The 10,564-nt window shown below is 36.6% G+C and overlaps 1 protein-coding gene across 1 annotated transcript in view; it reads left to right on the top strand.

Moving 5' to 3' along the window:
- Positions 1–277: 277 nt before the first annotated feature.
- The window catches only part of TCEA1 (transcription elongation factor A (SII), 1), a 28,055-nt gene continuing 17,768 nt past the window's right edge, over positions 278–10,564 (top strand). The window contains exons 1-3 of the mRNA XM_009332056.1: positions 278–320; positions 3,874–3,936; positions 9,131–9,236. Coding sequence (XP_009330331.1) covers positions 288–320; positions 3,874–3,936; positions 9,131–9,236 — 202 coding nt within the window. The 5' untranslated portion in view covers positions 278–287. The remainder of the gene's footprint in view (positions 321–3,873; positions 3,937–9,130; positions 9,237–10,564) is intronic.

Raw genomic sequence — 10,564 nt, 5'->3', positions numbered from 1 at the left:
CCTGCAGTTAAAATGCTAACTTTAGCAAAATTATTAAGATAATTTCTATGAAGAGGTACTTCATTGTCTCACAAAGATGAATCTGGATTGAGAAATGCATTCTTACACAAGTACCCGCTGGATAATGATGCTCCCGACAGCCTCTTGTAATCCTTGCTCCGTTTTTACTCAACAAGAACAGGTATTTGGCGTATGTCTTTGAATGAGAATGATTTGATGAAACCCATCAATAAAAGAAAAAAAAAAAGCTTTGATACCTTTTTTTCTGTGAAGTTGTCAAGACTCGGATGGCAAGAGATGCTTCCTCTCTCATACAAAAGGTGACTCTGTGGCTTGTGGCAAAATGCTGTTTGGCATTTCTTTTGATGAGTTGGAAAGGCAGGCCGTGCAGACACCCTTCCTGAGTCAGACTCTTGGTGATTTGCCTTGACTAAGGATTTAATTGTAGCTGTGCCGATTTCATAACTATTTTAGTGAAGTGTTATATGCAGTTCTTTTGTTTTGAAGGACAAAATAATAATAATGCAATGTTGTATTTAATACACTGTGAGATACATATTTCTGCTGTTACTTCAAATATTGGTTGTATGTTTGAAATAGATATTACTCCTCCTTCAGAATAACTGTGATTGGATTAAAACACATGTAGTGCCTTCCTTATAGCTGTTGTTGCACTTAAGTACGCTTTTCTTCCATTAAGCTGCTGTAATGAATAAGTATGAAAAATAAGGTTGCACCCATGAGTTAAAAAAATCAAGAACGGTTGAGTAAGTTTAGAGAAGAAAATGTAAAATTGTCCATGTTATTAAATGTTTGCTCCCTTAAGTAGAACAGAACTATAACTGGATAGCTCTGCTGTCTTCAGAAATGTACTCCATTTTCTATCGCCTGAAGCATAGCTTTAAAATATGAATATAGAACATCATTCTGGTGTTATGATCTGATCAACTGAGAGAAGCTGAGAGGAGTAATTACTGAATCTGTATGAAGCTGACTTCTGTTATTTCAAGTAACAGTTGGCTGAAAGCCAACCAGCCTAGTGGAATGGGGCATTGCCTTTCATTTTCTATAAAATTATAGTGATGCCTTTAAAAGAAGATTTATAATAATGTTTTTAATGTTTGGGTTTTTTTTAAACAGAGAAGTCTTACATTAGAAAAATAGGAATTACAAGTTTTACTGTGCAACTTCCACTCTGGTTTTGAGGCAAAGAGGGCATTTGACTTTATGCTAAGAAAAGTGGTTATGAAAAACTGTTTAGTTGCTGTGAGTTTAAACTCAAATTTAATTCTAAAGCATCTGATTCATGGTACGCTTAATATAATTCATGAGAGAAGAGTGAAGGCTAAGAACGCGTTAGTGCATTAGAAATTTTGGTAATTTGGTACCGAAAAGAGCATGACATGTAGGTGACATCTGTGTAGAGAGTACCTGGGTTTTTTCACTTCTTGCATGGTTTGTTAACCTACTGTGTATCAAGTTACTAGTTGTGGAAAGTGTTTAGACTGGGAATAATAGTTGTTTTGACATGTACAATTGGAAAGGGATTTTACAGAGGCAAAGAAACTTTGACTAGACTGTGTTTCTAAGATGAGGTGAAGAGAGTGCTACTTTGCATTACAGTATCATTGTTATGCTGAAATTGCAGACTACGATAACCTGTGTTTATTATGAAATCACTGTGTACAGTTTGCTAATAACTTAATTGGTTTGGAGGTAAGTGTTATCGGATTATATTTTTGAAAATGGCACATTGACATTTGTCATCGTTTTGTTTCAGCTAAGAAAATTTTCTTGAATTGGATTTTGTTTTGTAGCAGTGAAGATAATTAGCCTGCTTTACTTGGATCTATGTTTGCATAGAAGAAACCACGCTTATGGCTGTTTAGAGTAAGAAATGGTTTAGTATGCTAACTCAATTTAGCACCTCAAAACAGTGTGACATCTCCCAGTCTTGCATCATTGCTGCTCAAATTGTATGGTTAAAACTGGAGAAGTTTTGTATATCATGAATAAAAGTTAAATAAGACTTTTCACTATGATGGCAAAATAGTAAAACTTTAGTTTTATAAGTGAATTGGGTTTGTCTAAGGTGGGACATAGTGAGATGTTTGTTTTTAGAGGCTTCTTTGCTGTCAGATGTGTTTGAAAAACAGAGGTGGTAGCAGACATTTGAAAGCGTCCAAAGCTGTGTCTGTTTGGATGTGACACAGAAGTTCCACTTTCATCTTTCTCAGCCTCTTGATGGTTATTTTATGTGCTATCTTTAGTGGTTAAATTGTAAGACCTGCAGATGCAGCAGGAGATTAGAAGGGTTTCCTTACAACAGGTGTCATATTAGAAGTTGATTAGGGAGAATTTAAAAATAAAGGCAAGCAAAATGCATATTAAAGTAAACAAAATAGGATGAGTTAAGAGAGAGGTAAGGAAAGAGAAAGGAATCAAATTCCAAAGATCTGCAAGTTGGAAATTTTGTGGGGTTTATTTCCAAACCTCATGAATTAAAAAAAAAAAAAAAAAAAAAAAAGACAGGAAGGTAATGGGCTTAGCCTGGGTAGAGTGGCCTCTCACATGCGAAGGCGATTGCCTTTTTGCTGTTCATAGCTCAGAGGTTCAGAGCCATATGCACTTGAATAACAGCAAAATAATCTCAACCTTTAGGAGGTTGCTGTAGTCTGACAACCTGTGTGCACAGTAAGAAGTGGATGGTGCGGAGCTTTACTTAAGTAGAGGTGGTAAATCATCAGGGATGTAGAGGTTAAAGTAAATTATGGAGCTCACATTTATGAAAACTTTTTTTTTTTAAGTAAGGCCGACATGGCCAAGGAATGAGTTGTTAGTCAGAGTAGCTGTGTGTATAGAGTTTTTTAATGCCTAACAGTACAATCTCTGAAATTAACTCAGCTATCTAGAAGGTTGCTGCTTACACAGTAGTAGTTTGTACCTTTCCTTATGGTCTTAGCAGGGGAAAAGTAAAAAATAAAAACACGACAGCTGAATAATAAACAAGTGCATTAGCTCAGATGTTGTAGTACATTAGAATGGGCTCTGGCTTCTAGTTTGGAACATGTTGATGCTTGGCCAGTCTGCTATAGGCTGAAGAGTGTTGTCTGCAGTAATCTACGCAGCCTAATCAATGTATTTCACTGAATTAATATTTAAACTTAATAGTTGAAAATACGACTTGAAAGCAAGTCTTGTCCAGCTTTTTTGGGGGGGGCATTTTTTGGTAGACACACTCACAAAGTTGTCTTTTTTTACTGGGGAAACTAGCTGTGTCTAGTAAAATAGTGTAATCTGATCACAGTTTTTAAACCTGTAAACTTTTCTGGCTTTACCACACCACCACAAATACAGTTAAGAATGTTGGCTATATATGTTTTATATATATAGTTATATGTCCATATATATATGCATTATTGATGGACTATGCAGAGCTTCTCAACTCCAAGTTCTTGTGCTAAAACAGGTGAGGTTGTTCTGAACTGAAAATTGCTGTTGTTGCCTGGCTTGTTTCTGATGCTGTTAAGTGAAGTACCCTTGAGGCTGTTTTCTTGAGGATGTGTGTTGGTTAAGTAGTAATTGACAGAATGCTTTAACTGGCATTTGAATTACATGGGATAAAACTTCTCTAGTCTTGGAGTGAATACTTTGATTTCTGAGCTAAGGCCTGTTAGTGCTTAGAGTTTGTTTGTATCTTTGTAGGACAAGAACATTCTTTGTCCTAGAGTTGTTCTGTGGATAAATTGAGAACTGATGGTTTGAATCCAATCTGGGACCTTGAAGGCAGATAAGAGTATGCTGTTGATATTATATTTAAAGTACCTGATTGCTACTAAATTGAGGTTTTTTTCCTTTTTTTCTTTTTTGCAGGCTGGAGCTCTTGATTTATTGAAGGAGCTTAAGAATATTCCCATGACCCTTGAGTTGTTACAGGTATGATTTTCTTATTGTTGTTATGTTGCAAATATTAACTCCATAACGATGAAGGTGAAGCCAGCAAATTTGGAGGGAGGTTGCACTATTAAAGTAGATTCCTATGTAGAAACTCCTTGGAAGAATCAGTGTTGTTATAGGGTAACTAGTCTTATTTCACCGTGATTTAGGGCACTTATCTTGTGCCCTAAAGTGCTGGAAGTGTTTTCTTCCAGTAGCAAGCTCTTAAAGCTTATCTTTCTGTTTAAGTTGAAAATAGTGGATTTTGTCATGGACAAAGAGGAAGAGCTGCTTATAAACTTACCTTACGTATAATCTTAGGTTCTTATTAACACAAATGTGATGTATTTCCTTCCTTCTGAAGGAGAATGCACCCAATTACAGCTGATAGCTTCTTTTCTTATGTAGTTAGTTCTGGTTTTGGATTGTAAGTGAGGAGAAGCATAGTTCATACCTTCAGGCAAGTTGTATTTGACCATTTCCTTCCCCCTGCCCCCAAACTCTTGAGTAGTGTATATCTTAAGGTAATTATGCTACTATTACTACTCCCCTTTCACTCCCCTGGGCAGGAGTGATGGTGTGGTACAATCTCTCTCACTTGCATGCATACTCTCTCTAATTTTGCTTATACCTACATCTCTAAGATAGTATTTTATATATTATTTATAAATTCTTTCAAAAAGTAACTCAGTGAACTTTATTTGCATGTCAGGTTTCAGAGTTTGTCATGTAATTTATCAATGAACAACTTTTGTTCCAAAGTAACTAGATATTTCCTATCTCTGTGAAAATTTTCAAATGGCAGAGGTAAATGTAAGACCTGATTTGCTGTGGTAGCCACGTAAATTGGAAAAGACTGAAAAGTAGCTTTTTTTCTAAGTGACAATTAATGGTCACAGATACAGAATTAGCTATAAAGTTCAAATCTTAAGTGCCAGTAGCAATGTCTTTCTTGACATATGCACCCTGTATATTTGCAGAATGTACTTAGTACGTTATTAATAATACCGTTTGTGACAGAAAATAGGAATTTGAAAGTGTCACCTTCACGCATGAATGAGCACAGCTGATATGATGCTGCAACCTTCTCCCCTATGTCCAAACTCCTTCCTTAGAAAAAAACAAAACCATCGAAAAAAAAACCCTCAAGCCCCACACAAAACAACAACAAAACCCAGAAAAAACATCTGTTAACCTGATTCTTTTGAGTTTCCTTGTGCAGGTCTTAATACAAAGTATTTATGTAGTAATGTTTTTTGCCTTTGGAATGAAAAATCTCTCTGCAAGTGCTCCACAAACTCTGTAAATGCTGCTATGCAAACCTGTTCAGCTTAGTGTGAAGAATGAGACTAGAAGGGGAAGCTTTATACAGAACAGCAGAACAATTTTGCCCTTGAACTGTGAGGATCTGAAGAGTGTACAAGTAGATAACTTATTCTTTTTTTAGTTGCAATGAAAACCTCAGTAATGTTATCAACAGAGGAGGACTCAATCTTGCTAAGTACAAACAAACTCAACTGTCTGCCTTTTAGGGCACTTGTGTGACCCTGACTTAATTTATATAGGGTTGCATATTAATTCTGTCCAGTTTTTTATCCTACTTGAAAGAAGCTTATTTATTCCCATCCATATGACAGGTACCTGTTTTTAGAGTGAAATAATATTTGCAGTAAAAGGTTGTTTTTAATCTGTATTGTGGTGGGCGCCATATGAGTTTGTAAAGAAGATTTCTCTGTGTTACAGTAGGTCTAAAGGGATCAGGTGTTTTAATATACTCTTGTGTAGTAGATTGACTGTAGCTTAGATAAGAAGTTTTTCTTAAGTATCCACTGCTGTATTCAAAACAGTTCCACTGCATAAGACTGCATTTAGCAACATGTTTAGACTCAAATTTACATTATTTTTGTTGAGAGTCATACAAATATACAAAACCTGCTGTAAATTCTCTATGTTAGTCTCCCAAATTTGCTTAAGCAATGGAAGACTCAGAGCAACAGTTGAAATGCTAAGTAATCATAAGCATGGCTCTGGTAGTGGATCATTAGTGTGCTAATGTCAAGAAGGGTGATGATCATGAGAAAGTGGGAGCACTAACTTCCTCTATGGAGATTGAGATATCTATTGATGTGTTTGAACTGATGAAATGCAAGACACAAGTGAAAAGCATGCTTCCACACCTGTTTTCAAGCAGTTTTGAAAGCTGGCTACATTGAGAAAAGCACTGCTAGCTGATATGGTAGTTTCATTATTCCTGTGTAATAAGAGAAGTGACAATTTTCCTGTAACATGACTCTTGCTTCAGTCTGAGCTGGCGAGGTCCTCTGAACAATTTACAGGTATGTGGAATAGGAAGGTGCACATCAGTAGTCTGGACTTGTGCTTGTGTGTCTTGTCTTTCTTGCCTGATGTTTGTCACAGAGAGCTGAAGTGGTTACAGACAATAATATGACTGTGTCATATCTAATGAGTTTATGTAAGCAAGCTGATCCTTGATCAGCTAGGCAGGGAGCCAGTAGCCTTCCTCACATGTGATTTATCCGGTGGTCAGAATTGCAAATCTGTTCAGCAGCCGCACAGTATTAAAGGCGTCGGGTGCTAATTGTGGGTAGTGGCAGCTAACCAGTGAGACAGACAGTCTTTATTTTAACAAACAGGTTTTACTGGAAATTACACACGTGTATGCAGAACTAGGCTGGGATGTATGGTCCTTGTTAATGGCTTCTTGCCAGTTCATTGGCGAGCTGGGGAGACCTGGGAACCTGGAGGTGGTTATTCTTCAGGGGTTTGATTTGGCTCTGCTTTGGTCCAGGTGCTCACCAATTCTCTGTCCTCATACTCTCTTACAATTTAAAGTTGACAACACCTCTGCTTGCTTCAGTGGTTGCTTTTCTTCCCCAACTATGTGCCTTACATTTTCTCATTTGGTCTGGTTTAGAGAAGAGTAGCTGCCACCGTATGCTTTGTTTTGGGTTCAGTCATAGATTACTTATGCTAACTGTTGCTCCTACCGGCTGAAGGCTGCTTGGCCTACAGCTTGAATGCTTCAGGAGTGAAAACAGCTGTCTTACGCTGTCTCTGAGCCTCTTTACTCTCAGAAAGCAGATGAAGAGTGCTCTAGAATTTGAAGTGGGGAAGAGTGATCCATTAAAAATGCATTTTGGACAAGGTGAGGAAGGTTTTAATATACCTGCACACTTATAAACTGGCGCAGAGATAAAGCATTTCCACAGGTTACACTGGGCTAGGCAAAAATACTGGAGTTTTCCACTTAAAATGGCTCTCACAAGAACAGCTCTGTAGGCTGGAAGACTGAGGAAATTTCAAATGCTGACAGCTGGTTTGTCATTAAAGCAGAGTCATTTTGAGAATATAACATTGATCTGTTGTGATTACCTGTGTCAGTTTGCAGGCAAATAAATTGGTAGATCATTCCTTCCCCGCTCTTTAGGAGAGGCCAGATCAAGTGCTCTATAAAAGCAAACAAATGAACTATCTATGTACTGCCTTAAGAAAGCTGGCAGTTTACACAGTTACCATAATCTGTTTCTCTTGTGTGATCAGAGGAAGAAATTAATTTATCCAATTAATTTTGAGTTTTACTTGAGTTTTACTTACCTAAGTAAGTCTGTAAGTTGGTGTCTTTCCTTTTTGCTGATGAGAGTAGGCCGTGGTTGTGCCCAGTTATCAGTGGAGGGTTATTTTTTTTTTTTTGTAGATACACTTTTCTCATTCAGGTATGATGAGTATTTTATGGAGTTCCAAGCACATGTTATTCTTTATTGTCTGAACATAATGTCCAGAGTATGTGTTTAACATGTCAAGAGAGTTGGCCAGTCCTGTTAGTCTGAGTGGGCAGAGTCCATCTTGAAACACTTTAATTACAGGTGAGTAACCATCTGTTTTCTTTAATTCAAAATATGCGTTTAGCGCTGATGCTCAGACCTGAGGTTATTTGGTGTGATTCCTTTGCTGAAATAGCTACTGAGTATTTCAGTACATTTCCAGTCATTTAGCACATCCATGGTGCCCCAAAAAGTGTTGTGTGGGTTCTAAGGAGTAATTTACAGGAACAAATCATTTCCATTTTTAGTGAGATTTAAATTTTCCTTTAAAGGAGAAGTAAATTTATGATGAACTACTGCAAAAGTAGGTAGAATAATTTCTATTTAGTGAGTCCTGTAAAAAGTAAATGCAACAAAACTGAGCCTCTTAAGAACAATTTTAAAAATTTAGTCATCAATCAAAATATGAAATGATAATAAAATACTTAGTTGTATTGTTAAACACTTTTCTCGTCTCATGAAACTGAAAGTGTGGAAATGTTCTACTTGTTAGATTAACACGTTAGTCAGAAGTCTTCTAAAATGAAACTCTTGTTGCTGTTGAGCTAAATTTATGTCCTCATCTTCTGAGTCTTAAAAGGAGTGGATTGTAAATTAGTCTCCTCTTCACTCTATAGGTGGCAGTAGTGCCAAAGGTTTAAAGCCTGTCACTATCTTGGCCTTTTCAGGGGGATAGGCTGGTCTTACTGTTTCTATCTAAAAGCAGAACCCTCTGTGCTTAAGATTTTAAAGAATTTCAGTATTGCCAAAATTATTAGGAATCTAAAATGTGGTTGCTCCAGACTGATACTACAGCTTCTTCTACAGTCGCTAAACGGGATTTCTAAGAGTATGAAGTCACTGAAGCAGTTGACAAGCTTTTGATCATGCCAAAATATAAATATGGTCATTGCTTCACCGAAAAATAAGGTTCTGGGGCTAGAACCTTTGCTAAAAATTTTATATAACATTAAGATGTAGATACGATTTTCACATGGTTAGATGTTTTGAATGTCATACTTAGTTCAGGTAAGTAGTTCTGCAGAGCTTTTTGAAATGGTTTGGGAGCAAAAATCTTCTGATTGACTCCCCTTAACCCTTCTGCCCCCCAGCCCTGCCCAAAACTTCTCTGGTGGAAACAAATGGTAATACAGTTGTATTTCTTTTTAAAATGTCCATGTTGTTAAAATAAGTTTTATAAAGGCTTGCAGCATTTAATCCTGGTATTCTTAAAAAAAAAAACCCCAATAAACCAAAAACGAAGAAAAAAAGATACTTTTAAAAAATTATGTCAAAGTACAACTTTATATATGTTTATTTGTTAAATTATCTTCATGTCACCTTTTATAGCGTATATTTTTATTTCTTTGCAGTCTACCAGAATTGGAATGTCAGTGAATGCGATACGCAAGCAAAGCACAGATGAAGAAGTTACATCTTTAGCAAAATCTCTTATCAAGTCTTGGAAGAAACTGTTAGGTATGGTGACACAAACTTTTTTTCCCCTGCTCTTGCATGTTTTAACTGTATGCAGTCTTGATGCAAATCCTTTGACACTGCCTTGCTTTAGATATATTTGTGCTGTTGTGTAAGTATTGAAACTTTCTGCACTGATGTACTTGTTTTTTACTCTTTGACTATCACCAGCGTGTTACTGTGCAAGCGTATTCAGAGAAAAAGTTAATACATTTTTACTGGGGCTGGCAAGCAGTAGGAAGTCAGCTTCTGTGACATGACTCATTTCTGAAGTCTCGTTGCCTGCTGTTGAGCTAGAGTGACTGTACTGAGTACTAAGCACTAATGAACCTGTTCTTGACTATTTCCTTTGTCAAATGTAACAGGTGCCCTGAAGAACTTGTGCAAAATCTCATATGAGGGTGTGAAGGCTTTGAAGTTTGGTTATAAAGTGATTTGTGAAGAGAAAAAAACTGGTAAAAATTGACATTAAAAATCTGTTAGAACTTACAGGTAGTGAGAAATAGATCTAAAACCTTCATCATTTTAAACAACTTACTAATTAGCGAGTTAATACTTTTTGTTCCATTTCCCTTAAAGCAATGAACACAGTTAATGAAACCTTTCTGTTAGCAGGGTTTTATTCAAGGGTATTTTGTAGTACTTAATTTGAAAACACTCAAATCTCAAACTGTGTCCAGATTTTTTTGTTCATACACTATGCTGTACTCTATTTTATTTCTTTATATCCAATTTTAGATAAACTAAGATTTAGGAAGCTTAAAATTTTGACATAGAAAACAGTTTACGTCTTTTTCTACTGATTTAAACATTTACCATCCTGTCTAGAAAAATATGCTAAATACCAGGAGTTAGAGTCCCCTGCCATTTGAAGTCAGCCTCATTTTTATCAGTTGTGAAGTATTTTATCAGATACTTTATTACTCTCTTGTAAATGGTGTAGAAATGAGTTTGTATCCATCTGACAGTATATGTGTGTAAAAATGGACAATTTGTGGCAGCTTTCAACTTCTATATTCTAGTAAGAAGCAACAACCTCTAGAGCAGACTTTTTTTTAACCTACCTTTAGAAAGTTAGGTGATACTAATTAGGTTAGTTTTAGTAATTAAATTTAGATAATAGTAGATATCATAGAATAGAATCATAGAATAGTTTGGGTTGGAAGGGATCTCTAAAGGTCATCTAGTCCAACCCCCCTGCCATGGGCAGGGACATCTTCAACTAGATCAGGTTGCTCAGAGCCCCGTCCAACCTGACCTGGAATGTTTCCAGGGATGGGGCATCCACCACCTCTCTGGGCAACCTGTGCCAGTGCTTCACCACCCTCAGC

This window comes from Pygoscelis adeliae, unplaced genomic scaffold (genome assembly GCF_000699105.1).
Source record: "Pygoscelis adeliae isolate BGI_AS28 unplaced genomic scaffold, ASM69910v1 Scaffold98, whole genome shotgun sequence".
Taxonomy (NCBI): domain Eukaryota; kingdom Metazoa; phylum Chordata; class Aves; order Sphenisciformes; family Spheniscidae; genus Pygoscelis; species Pygoscelis adeliae.
The sequence above is the reverse complement of the archived record's forward strand: the minus strand, read 5'-3'. Positions and strand labels throughout refer to the sequence as shown.